Source organism: Micrasema longulum, unplaced genomic scaffold (genome assembly GCF_059751315.1).
Source record: "Micrasema longulum isolate JH-2025_06_02 unplaced genomic scaffold, ASM5975131v1 h1tg000284l, whole genome shotgun sequence".
Classification (NCBI taxonomy): Eukaryota; Metazoa; Arthropoda; class Insecta; order Trichoptera; family Brachycentridae; genus Micrasema; species Micrasema longulum.
In genome coordinates this window covers 519,316-533,607 of record NW_028277488.1, presented here as the reverse complement: position 1 = coordinate 533,607, position 14,292 = coordinate 519,316, and the positions used below count along the sequence as shown (strand labels likewise).

The 14,292-nt window shown below is 37.5% G+C and overlaps 1 protein-coding gene across 1 annotated transcript; it reads right to left on the bottom strand.

The window, feature by feature from the left end:
* Positions 1 to 1,149: 1,149 nt before the first annotated feature.
* LOC148282853 (uncharacterized) lies at positions 1,150 to 13,635 on the bottom strand. The gene is made up of 7 exons (XM_088224464.1): positions 12,175 to 13,635; positions 10,498 to 10,661; positions 8,829 to 8,960; positions 8,188 to 8,422; positions 7,896 to 8,071; positions 4,854 to 4,965; positions 1,150 to 1,508 (listed from the first exon to the last, which is right to left on the bottom strand). Exons 1-7 carry the CDS (start codon positions 13,328 to 13,330, stop codon positions 1,336 to 1,338), a joined length of 2,148 nt encoding a protein of 715 aa, XP_088080590.1. The 5' UTR covers positions 13,331 to 13,635; the 3' UTR covers positions 1,150 to 1,335.
* Positions 13,636 to 14,292: the final 657 nt, after the last annotated feature.

Sequence of the window (14,292 nt, the reverse complement as noted above, 5' to 3'; positions counted from 1 at the left end):
GATACAAAAAAAAAAATTTTTTTTTAAATCCGCAAATGATTTTTATACATAAAAATCTATCCACCATTATTATATTTTTAGTGTACTTTTTTTTACACTGTACTGCGTTGAACGTATCCTCCATGTAAAAGAGGCTCCGGTGTATATCATTATGTGGGTACATTACCAACTTCAAATCTAAAACAAATACAGTAAAACCTCATTTTTACGTTTCAATTTGACATTTTCCCGCTTTTTACGCCAAAATATTCAGGTCCTATTTTTTCCATATGTTATCATAAGAATATTCCCCCAATTTATGTTTTCATGACCTCGGTTTTACGTTGAAAATTTTTCGAAAACGAAAGCCACCGTCGCGTTTGCCTAAAATGGAAAATAAAAGCAAGGTAAATAAAAAAAAAGGGCAAATTACTGTCTCAAACTAAATTAATGGTAAGTTCCAGTGTAATTGATCATTTTGTTTAAAAGTCTAATTTACTTGCAGCATTGTATTTTTATACATTTTTCAAGTAAATACAATCTTAGTGATGTTCTAACGTCCTTTAGGGTTAGTTTTTCATTTCGTCCATGCACGTTTTTTCATTCTGTGAACAAAAATGCCATATTGACATTTTACTAAATTTCAACAGGCAGTTGACGCATGCTTAGGAAGACTAAGTCTTTACATCAATAAATTACAATGCAGAATGTTTAAAAATGTGGCAATAGAAATATTATTTGAAGTTATAAGCATAATGTGAAAAGAAGATGGCTTAAGGTTTAAACAGTTATGTGAAACAGTTTTGGCGCGATGTATATGACAGTTGAAATTCAGTGGTGCCACAGTAAAAAAAAGTGATACCATATAAATAAAGCTTCCCAACATTTAGGGGAAAAACTATTTAACATATTTTATGCAATTTTTAAATTTTGTGTTGTTAAATTTAAGTAACTACATAAAATTATTTAAACATGTTTTTTTTTTATTCAATAAAAAAAAAACACATAATATTTATTGAAAAAACACGAAATATTTATAATGAAATAATTGAAAATAGGTAAAAATATTCATAATCCCCAATTATAACTGTTTTTCTGGCAGTATATTTACGCTACAGTAATTTGATTTTTATGAAACGGCATTTTTTTCATACATTTTTCATTTCCTCGTTTTTGCACTTCTTTTGTTGCTCCATTAAAAAACGTAAAAGGGGGTTTAACTGTATTCCAATTCTCTTAAAAATAAGAGTTTTATATATCAATTTGTTTTCCTTTCAGAATTACACAGAGGGTGGATAATAATGAGTGATATGCCACGCAGAATACTCGGGTTATGGCACCTGACTCGAGACGGCGCTAGTGGTGGAGCAGCGGGAGTTCGGGAGCCTGCAGCAGGCGGAGGTGAGCCTCGGAGCCGAACACAGCGACGATGGTGACACCGGCCTCGTAGCACGCGGGGATGCGCACGTGGCTTGTGCGGGTGGAACCCTTGGCCGTGTGAGACTCACGTATCACATTCACCACTTGACCTGAAATTGGGAAATTGGAATCACGCTTTATTTCAAATACAGGGTGCGGTACGGCAGCATAAATACATACAGAAATTACAGTTCTACCATTCTTTTCTTATGTAATGAAGGAGAAATTAAAAATATACAAATTCTTCAAAATAAGGCGATGAGTATTATACTCAAAGAAATATATATTCTAATGTAGAAAGAACGCACGAAGAAATTGGCTTGCTCACAGTAAAGCAACAAATTTAATATAATGTAGCAATTTTTAGGCATAAAATAATTAACGGGATGAATAAAATAAAAACAATAATAAAATTTAACTAACAATGTCATACATATGAAACAAGGGGTAAAAAAAAAGATAAGATTACCAATGAGGAGAAAAACAGAATCTCAAAACTTATTGTACAAGGGATTGAACCTGTACAATGAGTTACCTGAAGAAATAAAGGAAATATAAAAAATCTAAATATTATGAAAAGTTTATATTAGTTCTTAAAATGTTATTTTTTTTATTTTTTATTTTATTTTTTTTTATTTTCTTTTATTCAGGAAACATACAGTACAGTTACAAAGTTTAATATTTTACACAATTGGACTTAATTCTAATGGACCAGTGAAGTTTCCATATTAAAAAGCAATTAAATCTAATGTTAATTATGAAAGTATAAAAAAGAGAAGGAAAAAGAAAACATAAATGAAAGTTGTTTAAAAATTTAAATTTAAGTGAAAAAAAAAAATATTTTAAGGTTTGTAGTTTGTAGTGAGTATTTACAAATGGAAATAATATTAAAAATGAAGAAAACTTGTAAGAGTAATTAAGAATTAAGAATGGAAATAAAGAATGAAAAACATACTCAGATGTAAAAATAAAATAAAATAGTAATAACATTTTTTTTTTTTAAAAAAGGAAAAACATAAACACATATTTATTTTAAGGGATTCAAAGAAACGATGAGAAGAATCTATGGACTAACATAATAAAGCATAAATAAATAATTTGCCGATTTGCATTGGAAGCCAAGAAGTGAGGTTTGGTTGCTGGAGGATGCGGATCTTTTCATTTAAATGAGTAAATAGGGAAGTGTTTTCTCTTTCACTTTAGTACCGAGAATGCTTTGGACGAAAGAGCAGCGCACGTTTGCCGTAGAGGGTCACTTTTCTAATGGTCGCTCGATCGTCACCATGCAGTGAACATTCCGCACTCTCTTTAATATTGTTGCCCTCTCTAATTCCTGGCCGGCAATCAATTATTACGTGAGTAAACACTTTCAGGGAAAAATATATTATGGAAGAGAAGATCGTGGGCAGAACTGCCCATGAAATCAACCCAAAACAGCCTCCTCAGCAAAATCCTGATAAAATAGATGTTTGGAATGTACTGTCTTAACAGGATGGAAGCTACGGCACACGCGGACCAAACTGCAATGAGGGTTTTGCGGGAACACTACGAGTATCGCAAAGGGGGGCGCGACTTGCCAGATACAATTTTTAAAACAGTGTAATCTTAAATTCGTCATTGTTGATGAACAATGAAAAAAAAATATATATACACCGCAAGACAAATAAATTTACGAGTTCTCAAAAAAAACTAAAATTGACATATAATGAATTATTCTTGATATTTAATTAGTTTTTTTTATATTGTTTGACATATGTGATGACTACTCGTTATTTCAAGGTTAAAATAAAAAATCTTACTCATGAATTGTACTTAGAAATTGCCATTATATATCAGGTATCAGATTACCCGAACCTTAGAGACCCATAACGGTTCATTTATGGTCGAGTGTTTGTGATGGAATAATAAAAGACATGTTATTTTTTAATTCATATTTAAGAAGTAGGTTCTTATCGCTTTATTTTAAATTAAAGTATTTTACATTTAAACATATTTATAACATTTAAAAATATTTAGTACTTAGTGAATTCACCTTTATTTTTTATAACATGTAAAATTCTATTATTTAGAGAAGCGTAAAGCGAATCTAAAATTTCTGATGTTATTTCTTCTTCCCAAACTTGAATTAAGTTTTTTTTTTAATTCCTCAATGTTTTTTGATTTTTTTTTCCCGACTTTTTTTTTCATAATCGCCCATAAATTTTCTATCGGGTTCAAATCAGGGCTATTCCCGGGCCACGTCAACGATTTTAAGCCAATTTTCTCCTTGAATTCATTGATCTATAAAAAAACAATAAATTATTTATCATGTGGTCACAAAATGCATTTAAAAATATATATATTTGTACTCACAGTGCGGGCTCTATGGCACGGCGCAGAATCGTCCTGAAAAATTGGGTCCGCGGTATACTGCGTAATGTCCTCGATTGTTGGAATAATATGTTTTTTTAACACTTTTTTGTACTGAATGGCATTCATCGTACCCTGTACAAAATTTAGAGGTCCTAAACCGTATGCTGTCATGCACCCCCAAATCATCACGTAGGGTGAATGTTTAACGGTTCGAGTGACGCACGACGGATGATATCTTTCCCCACGTTTTCGTCGAACTATCTTTCTGCCGTCTGGACCAAAAAGGTTGAATTTTGATTCATCAGAGAAAACAACATTTTGCCAATCCTCCAAGGTCCAATTCTGGTGCTCTTTCGCCCAATCCAGTCTAGCCTTCTTCATTTTGTCCGTGAGTAATGGTTTCTTTGCGGGACTCCGTGCTTGGAAACCATGCTCCAACAGCCGCCTGGACACTGTTTTTACTGAAAATGTTGATGTGCTGGTAGACTGCACCTCTGCGTGTATTTCAGGTGCCGTTAAAAATCGATCGCGCATAACAATTTTTTTTATTAAGCGATCATCTCGGGCAGATGTCACGCGCCCCCGTCCGCTTCCTTTTTTCCGTTCTATGGATCCAGTTTCTTGGATTTTTTTAAATAAAAACCTCACTGCACCTTCTGAATACCCAACTCGACGAGATATTTCACAATTAGATATGTTTTCTTGCGACAATGTGATTATTTTGGATTTTATCGCAATCGACATTTGCTTTGCACTTTCCATGATTGTTGTGTTATGTTCACTCAAACGCGGGTAAAACAAGACTGTTGAGACATTTTAAAATGTAAATATTGTAGAAAGGTGACACATAGTGTCCTTAATTTATTAAACAAAAGAAAGAGGTATCGATAAAGGATTTCTTAGAAAAAGGGTTCAGTAAAGTCAAGGGGCGCGGTAGCAGGTAAACTCGTAATTTTTTTTGTCTTGCGGTGTATATACCCTTCAGACCAGCAAAAGGTAATCGTATTCAATTTGGGAGTCGAATAGCCTATGTGGGTAGAACTGTCGGGCGAAGTATTTCAAATGAAAATATCCTACTCTGAACTACGAGTATCAATACTCACCCAAGACATTCATGGTCCTCCAGCGACTGTCCCCGGGCACATGAAGGAGAGGAGACAGGTCGGTATCTTGCGTCCACCGGCTCAATATGTCCTTTCTTCTAACTAACAATACCTGCAAATTTCGAGTAATAAACAATTATAAAATGTTAACTTCCACTCTCGTACATCTCATGAATTTTCATCATAATTTAAAATTATATATCATTTTTCTTGAATTGTTATGTCTGTACCTAAAGCAATTTCAACCTTGAGATGATTAAACTCCGTATATAAAAAAATGCATCTACAAATGGATTTAACGAACAGGAAGAAACTTTTATTGATTCAGATGATTTACCAAATGCAGCGATCAGACGTAATTATTTCACCTACTAGGCAATGTCTGAAAATATTTAAATCAATTTTTAATATTTCCTGAGCTATAGGTTGGTTGCAATGCGTATTTTCAGTCAATGCCTAGTAGGCTCAGTAGGTCAAAGCCTAGTAAATGCCTAGATTTACATATTATCTTATTGAAAATATTCTGCATCTCTGTTGTAATACTTATAAATAATTTAGCTTTAGTCGTCTCCTATTGTTTATGACACATCAAATGAATTCCGAAAAAATTTAAACGTAAAACCGGGGTGATGAAAAATGAAAAAAACCGTTAATTGGGAGAAATATTTGTATGAGAATGTATGAAGAAAAATGGATCCTGAACATTTCAGTGTAAAAAGCGGGAAAAGGTAAAATTGAGGAACGTAAAAACGAGGGTGTACTGTAATTTAAAATTATCCCAACCATCCTTAAGAACGCTTATAACCACTGGCGGACATTACATGTGACACATGTGTGTGACAAAGACGAAGCTCTACGAAGCCAAATATAGTCTCTTTCTAAATTCTGACGTACGATATATATTGCCGGGTATTGTATATAGGTAATTGTGCGGATTTTTGAGGACCGGCAGCTGGCCGGTGTAGAGGAGCCAAATAGCCCGCGACAGTAGCATGCTTCTCGGCTCAATATCTGCACAATACCTATGTGTCTTATTTATTTATTTATTTATTTTGTTCATTAACGCCCAAAAGGCATTTACAAAAAATAAAAATTAAATACATGCTAACATACTAAATAATAAACAGAATATACAGAAAAAAATTGTGAAATTAGTTAAAAAGGATATGATGAAAAGTTTTACAAAGTAAAAAAAAAAACAATAATAACAAAGGTATGCAAGAAAAAACAGTAAGCATATAAACAAAAAATGCAAAGATATAAGCTTATGAAATAAATTCTGTAAGGCAAACAATAAATAAAGTGTTACGGTTAGCAAGAAAGACATTTTTAAGTCAAATTAATAAACAAGCAAGCATATATTATCACGAAAAAATAAGAAATAAAAATATGTATCTATGAAATGCGTATTTGCCAATACTATAGTGCAATTTGATATAATAGTAAAAAATAAAAAACAAGTATAAGGTAATAAAAATAAACAAGTAAGTATTTTTTTTAATTTATGAAATTGAATTGTCAATAATAGTTTGACGAGCAGCTACAAATAAACTTGATATTGTGGACTTATAAGATGGTAAAGAATTGGACAGAATGTCTGCAGCCGTTCCATAAGTGTTACCTAACCTATGCAGTCTCGGTATCAATGAATTGTTTTGTTGGTTGGAAAAAGTACTGGAGCAATGAAACAATAAAGTACTCCTAGTGTTGACAGCAGGTACTCTAAAATTAATCAATTCAAGTATTTTTGGTGCGTCAAAAAGAGAGTTTACAATTTTATACAGTACAATAAGATCATTAATTGTTCTTCTTTCAGAAAGTGTTGTTAGGTTAAGCAGTGTTAATAAATAGTCGTAGTAGAATTGGAATGTTTAGTTTGTAGTTTATATATCGTAGAAATTTATGTTGAATGTTTTCTATATTATAAACATGAACATTATAGCAGGGTGACCATATTGATGAATTAAAATCTAAATTGCTTCTTACAAGAGAACAGTATAACTTATATTACTACTAGTATGATTTTTGAGCTATTATTATTATTATTAATTTTATTATTTTTTATATATGTATGTTTACATCTATGCATACATTTATGTGTGTGTATGTATGCATATATTATTATAAATACCAACTACTGTAACTACAGCATAATATAAAAAATAATGTAAATGAATGCCTCGACACAGGTTATGCCCAGTGAGCTGTTCATATAGAAAAGAAAAAAAATTAAGTTTTATGTGAAATAAATAAAAATTTAAAAAATATTTAGAGTCGAACTTGGTTATAACGATCACGTAAATAGCGAGATCTCGGATGTAAGGAGGAAACATTAGTTGACATTGGAGTTTATGGTTTTCTCCATACATTTATTCACTTTACAACGAGCTACAGTTGGACAAAACTGTTTCAAAAACATAATTTAAAAAATGAGAACCTAAGTGATAAAATCCAAACAGGCGGCATACTTTGGATGGATGCCGTTGGGCATCAGGATCGGATTACGTTTATGATATTTTTACCTAGTTTATGACTGACATTCTTGTTTTGGGGGTTTTTAATTTGAGTTTTTTATGTTCTATGGTTAATGCATAATAAACAATACAGGTGGGTGATGTCAGATCAGTTAAAAATACAAGTGTCTCTCGATTGATAAAAAAGTTTTCTCTATCCTTATCCACAGTGTCAACATTTTAAAGTTAGAAAGTGGTATGTTTGTGAGCATTTATTATAATTTTCTTTAATACTTTTATTTTTTAATTATGGATTAATTATACGTATGCTTATTTATTTACTAAGTGACAATATGCAATGGCGATTGGATTTTAAAAAACCTCTCTCTGGTATAACGAGTAATGCTTAAAACGGGCAAATTCAGTCGGTCCCATATTCCTCATTTTCCCAAGTTCGACTTTATTTTTACTTTGTCTTTGCTTCCTATGTTCTTGTTTTTTTTTTTCAATGGCCGTTTGTTTACATACCAAGACCTCTAGAATGGATGAAGAAATATTTGAAAATATAAATAATGTTAGTGTTACTTACAGAATCGGAGCAGAGCTGATGCCACAGAGCTCCCTCCTCCACACACTCCAGGGGGTTGGAGAGGTACACCCCCCGGGGGCCGACCCCGAACACCATCTGGTGGTGCCACGAGTCCGGTATCCGTGCCGCATCTTGCACTCCGGACTGGAGATTCAGTGTCAGTATCGGCACGGCGCCTGAAATTACAACATCCCAGTCAAACATTGTCAATTTTCCAGTCGATGATGTTTAAAGGCGCGAAGAAGTGCGCGTGTTATTACTCTGAGATTTACAGTAATGAAGATGTCAATACCTAATCCTATCCAGTAGGCCAGCCAGTGGGAGAGGGAGAGCGCCCGCTCGGGCCAGGTGCGGAAGTGGCGGCAATGAACGGGCGCCGTACGCAGGCCGAGCGCCAGCGCGGGAGCCGCGCAGCCCGCCACGGCACGCGACACGAGGTAGTGCGCCAGGGAGGCGCCGCTGCCGCGCAGCCGCGTGCCTACGGCCGCCAGGACGCGCTCCGCCTCCACGGGCTGGTTGAGGCCCAGCTGAAATTAATTATATTATTAATTAAAATTCAGTGATATGCAGCACCATGCAAAGGAACTTTTAAAGAAGTACTTGCAAAGATTTGCTTTCGACCTAATGAAACTTAGCCAAAATCATGCGAGGGTTTTCCCTAGAGACCTAACAGGGCACTGCAAATGAAATAAACACCTTTGCTAGGATGAAAATTTCTGAAACTTCTAGATGTAGGCTCTCTGTAGTGCAGATGACGAAACATCTGTACACATTATATGTGAATGTGATGTTTTATATCACAAAAGAAGCTACATCCTTAGGGAGCCACAGGTTTAACCTAAGGATGTAAGTTCCATTTCATGAATTGATCAATTATTAATACCATATATTAAAAATACGTCTTTTAATGGAGGAAATACGGTAATAGTATACCAGAGCATTGATGACAGCTGTGGCCCCACAGGCTGACGTGCTGAGCTGCGTGACCTGACGCGAGCAAGCCTCCTGTTCAGACCACACCATGACCTTGCTCACCGCCAGTGGAGGCTCTACTGACACACCATCCTGCAAAAAACAAATGAAAAATGTAAACAAAGTATTTTCGATGTCCAGGCGTCATAATCGTAAATACCCAACGCTCGGGTCCATTCGGAATGTTTCGGTATCACTCGGTAATACGCCTCACGTTTGGGATGTTTCGGAATCCACCCCCAAAGTGGCTTCGTAAATAGCGGATGTGTCAGATGGAGATACCTGTCACATTATCCACCACAGTTATAATCGAAGCATTCCCAAATTCTTTTATAAGACATTTACAGTGTGGCCGCAATACTACAACAAAAATTGGGATGTTTTTGTTGAGTGAGTTAGGAGTTACAAAATTGAGCAGTGCTAATTAAGAGACATAAATTAGCGAGTGCGAGTAATTCTGAATCATCTCAAACGGGAGATGTATTTCTGAGTGATACCAATGTACGGGTGAAGAATACAGTTAAGTGTGTGAAATAGAACCAGAACCCTGGACGGGTGTTTCTAACTCGATGGCCGGTCTCAGCTAAAAATCCTAACTGAGGAAATTGAGTGGAGATAAGTCCGCCTTGTTGTAAGCGGTTGACGCTTTCACCTAACATTCTCAAGGGGGACCTTGACTCGACCTCGGAGGGTGTTGATTCCTGGCAGGGTAGACTTGTAACATTGATTTTAAAGGTTGTCTAGACTGCAATATTTCATTGTTCCTTGACAATTTATATTGAAATACTGCAAATAAATCCTGTCTTTTGTTCTATCAGCATATGTTAATCTTGTTAGTTTTGTTTTTCTTCATGGTTATGTCATACCATATTTATATACTTAAACTTTTAAATCATCAAAAAAGGAATGGCCCATGCTCAGACGCTGAAGTCTTAGTGGGCATTTTTTCTAAATTTTGTTATAGCTTAATTTTAAGATGTATTTTTTAAAGTGTATTTTTGTAATTCAAATTCCATGGAAAAATAAATCAAAAAAAAAAATCAAAGATGGACATCTAACACGCCCTTCATTGAACTGTCTCTGTCGATGGATTCGGGCTGGTCAAACGTTCTTCGCATTAAGAAAACGAATTACAGGCGACCTTATCTCACGAGTGGTGGAACTATCTACAATGCATGCGTGAATTGTGATCACAACACTGGAATGGATGGCAAGAAATATAAACAGACGTCCTGGATATACCTCATATTTAAAGTCTTGTGACTGTCTATTACTGCACCATTTCTGCGGCGGTAGGCAGAAAGAATGGACTGCCACACACACCCATCCTGGGATACATTCTTAGCTTCTTCCGCATTAATACATGCCCTTCGGTTCTGCCTGATTTTGAAATGACCAAAATTAAGATTTTGGTTTATCTGATTATACCACGTCTTCCTTGGTCGTCCTCATCCCACATTAACCTTCATTCTCGCCGTATATACCTGTTTTATCATTCTTTCGTTATCCATTCGTTTGAACCATCTCAGAGACCTTTTCTTAATCTTATCAATTATACCTGACTCAGATTTACACTCTCGCCTGACTCGCTAAATTGATGCCCATATATTACAGGTGCAGTGTGACCCACCACATTGGAGGTGTCCTGGTCCTGAAGAAAGTTGTCGGCGCGATGCACGGTGAGGCGCTTGGCCATGGTGCAGTGGAACAGGGCAGAGGCGAGGTTGTGGCGCCCGCTCTCCGCAAGCGCCATCTCTGGCCCCATTCCCCACACCAGCGAATCCGAGAGATCACCTGCAATTCATATTAATTTGTAATTTATTTATGAACCCTTAAATATTGGTACAAAATAATTTGTCTTTCTTAATTCATCCTCTATTGTTAGTGACAATATTTTTAACATTTGTGGTAAAGGCTGTCCGAGTCTTTTGTTTAGTTTTTTCTGGTAGTTTATTGTACAATTTCAATCATTTTTATTAGACCGAAAGAACATTAAAAATTAAACAAAATATTTAAGGCCAAGACACAAACTAGCGAGCTGCCGAGCTAGGTATATTATGTACTACACAATCCCACTATCCGCCTTATAGTTTTAAAAAATTTAACAATGAGTAACTTCAACCCTACGAGAAATTGGATACAAAAAATTTTTTCTTTAGCGCGGTAAAAATTAAAGCATAAAAATTTAAGAAAATGCACAATTTTTTTATTTTTTTTAATAAACTACTTTGAACGACGTTACTAATTCATATGAATCAACCAATGATAAGAGAGATGTGGAAGATTTCCAGTTTACTTATCGACAACCGACTGATAGGCAAAACTGACCGAGAAGATGTGGAAGAGAAATTGAGACTTCACACGTGGAATAATTTCAGAAATACAAAACTTTGAAAAATCCTAGTGCTGATAATACGACATGAAAAATATTTTTAAAAAATTGGCTTAGTTTAATAATCTATTAACAAATAAAAAATTTAAATAAATAATGTATTGTTAGAATTATTTCGGCCACGACTCAGTCCTCAAACTTTATAAAACAAATGTTTATTTACTCTTGGAGATGGCCTATCAAATCTGAAGTCCTTATTTTAAGAAAGACAGTTTGAAAAAGCAATCACCATACAAGCATTTCATCATTCTGCCCATTCCAGTATTGTCTATTAAACCAACCGGTCTTGGAATAATAAAAATACAGAATATACTATGCCAACAAAAAATTTCATTTTATTTTATTTATTTAGAATACAGATGTACAGGTTAAATTATTATAAATGGAAACTATAAAAAATATAAAGATAGAAATAGTAGGATATATCATCTAATAACATGTATTTTTTTTTTTTTTTTTTTTTTCTTCAATATTGTTTTTTATTTATAGGAAAAATATTCGTAAACCATATTTGCCGCAACAAATCGGTTTCTTAGAACAGGCATTTGCCTATATAGGAACCGATTGCAACATTAGGCGTATTAATATTTCTGGCTTGCTGACCCTTCATATACTGAGCCTACTCCTAGTACTAGCAGAATTTGCCAGAGTGTTTTTTGTGCCATTTTATAACATTGTATGTATAAACTAATAAATAAATAAATAAATAAATTTACTTATTTATTCTAAAATAAAGCTATGACAGTTTAAACAACATAAAGAATAAACATACTACATATTAAAATAAAAGCAATATGGACAAATCAAGGAGACAGCGGGAAGGAAAAGAAGGAAATTGACAAGGGGTGGTGAAGGAAGAATGAAGGAAAGTAGGAGTGAAAACTATAACATCCGTATGAAGTTCCAGAGACTTACATTCCGCGGCGTCCCCGGGAGATATCAGGTCCCCGCTGGAGCCGTGGTGCTGCGGGCCCTCCCGCGCCGGCCAGCTGCGCAGCGTGCGGCGCACCACCACCGCGCGCCCGCAGGCCAGCGTGTGCGGGATGAGCGCCCCCGCCAGGGCCGCGTCGGGGGGCGGCGTCTCGGCCGCGGGGGGCGGCGGCGCCGCGCTCGTAGAAGCCACAGGCGACGGCGGCCGGCAGACCTCCGGAACGGGAAGGTCGACCGGTTCCCGATCCGGGGGCTCGGGCGCGGGAGGAACGTTCTCCTCGTCCATGGCATCCTGTTCCGGTTGCGGCGCGTCCAGATCCAGGTCCGAGCTGGACTCGCGGTCCGAGTCCGCCTCGCAGGAAGGCCCCGGGTCGAAGTCCATCTCCAGGTAATCCATCTCCGGGCTGGAGGCGCGCGAGGGCGGGGGGCGCGGGCCGAAGGCGGGCGCCGGGGGCAGCGCCGCGCCCTCCGCCAGCCCCATGTCCAGCGAGAAGAAGGAGCTCGGCAGGTCCGCCAGGTGCTCCCCCCCGCGGTACGTGTAGATGCAGCAGTCGTCCGACCCGGCCGAGCAGTCGTCGTTCCCCGTGTCGCTGGACGAGTCCGCGTAGGGCGGCGCCCGCGCCCCGCCCCCGTGCGCGCTCCTCTTGCGGCTCGCCCGCCCGTTGGAGCTCGTGGACGGCACGTTAATGTTGAAGTCATTCTGGCCGTCGCTCGCGGGGTTTTCCGGGGACTCGGACTTCCCGCCGGCCGCGCGAGAGCCCCCCGCCACCTCCGCGTCCGTGTTGTTGATCTTGACGTCGGCCGACGGCCCCCAGCCGCGGCGGGGCGCGGGGTAGCCCTGCCCCTCGCGGCACTTGACGGCGCCCGACTTGGAGTCCACGTTGCACGTCACGCCGTAAGGGTCCGCGCTGTTGGAGACCTTGGACTCCGCCGCGGGGCCGGCGCCGGTGGAACATATGCCGTTGGTGTTTAGATTCCCGGGGGCGCGCTGTTTGGGCCGCGACACGGTCGCCGGAATACAATCGTCATCTCCGCCGTTGTGTTTGTATTTTTTCCCTTGAGACTTTTCTCGAGATTGCCTGTCATCGTAGGAGGTGGGATTTTCCGGAACATGATGATCACTTCCTTCGCCGGGATCCATCGTCGGACCTCCGCGAGAATCGAATAAATTAGGAGAGATCTTTAGGATAAAAAGTATTTATAAACAGTTCGATCATGACGATATCGATGTCCGTCATTTGCGGTGAAATAGATTTACCGAAAAAGCTTCCAACCTCGAAATAACTTTCGCAACGTGTATACGCGGCGATTATCACTTTATTTTGTAACACAACAGTGAAAAATTTAATGAAGAACGCAATATTTACAAGTCAACGCTGTAATACTGTCATTTCTCAGTTTCCATGTTTTATAAACTTGAACAAAAAATACACAAGAGAACATCCTGAAGTTAGCGCAGGAGCAACATGTGAGTAGGAACTAGATATGTAAAATGGGGTACCTAATGCTACAGCTCATAAAAACCTTATATATTATCACGGGGGGATAAATTTGGAATATAAAATAAATGTTTTACTTGGGGAGTTTTGGGTATTGAGGGATTGGCGATGAGAGGAAGATTATAGACGAGTTTTGATCATCTCGGATGCTGTGAAAAATAAAGTTCCGCGTTCGCGCGTATGAATAGACGGAAGCTGTCCGTCTCTCCGCCAACTGAGAGAAAGCGGGAACATCCGCCGAACGGAAACTTGAGATGAATTAGAAGATCGCGTCTTCCTGGCGCCTTATTGAATATGTGGTATAGTAAGTTACTTCGACATGTGTTTCCCATGTTTATTCCCCGTAAGATAATATTATCCTAATTAAAACTAATTGAATTCAAAGCCCAAAAGAAAATAACGAAATTTTAAATCTATTCTGAAAATGAGTAAATTAGAAGATAATTTAAAAAGCTTGAATGTTTTATGTACCTATGTTTATTTAACTAGAACATTTGAATAATCTTAGAACTAGTTACAAACATGAGAGAAAGAAAAATACTTACAGATCTAGGTCCTTAACTAATGCAGTTCGTAATTGTCACTCTTCACTAATATCTTAACT

Coding starts and splice junctions, on each gene's coding strand:
- LOC148282853 (XM_088224464.1), bottom strand. CDS start 13,330: ATGGATCCCGGCGAAGGAAGTGATCATCATGTTCCGGAAAATCCCACC. Junction 8,423..8,828: donor CAGCTGTCATCAATGCTCTG/GTATACTATTAC, acceptor AATTAATTTCAG/CTGGGCCTCAACCAGCCCGT. Junction 8,072..8,187: donor GGCCTACTGGATAGGATTAG/GTATTGACATCT, acceptor TTGTAATTTCAG/GCGCCGTGCCGATACTGACA.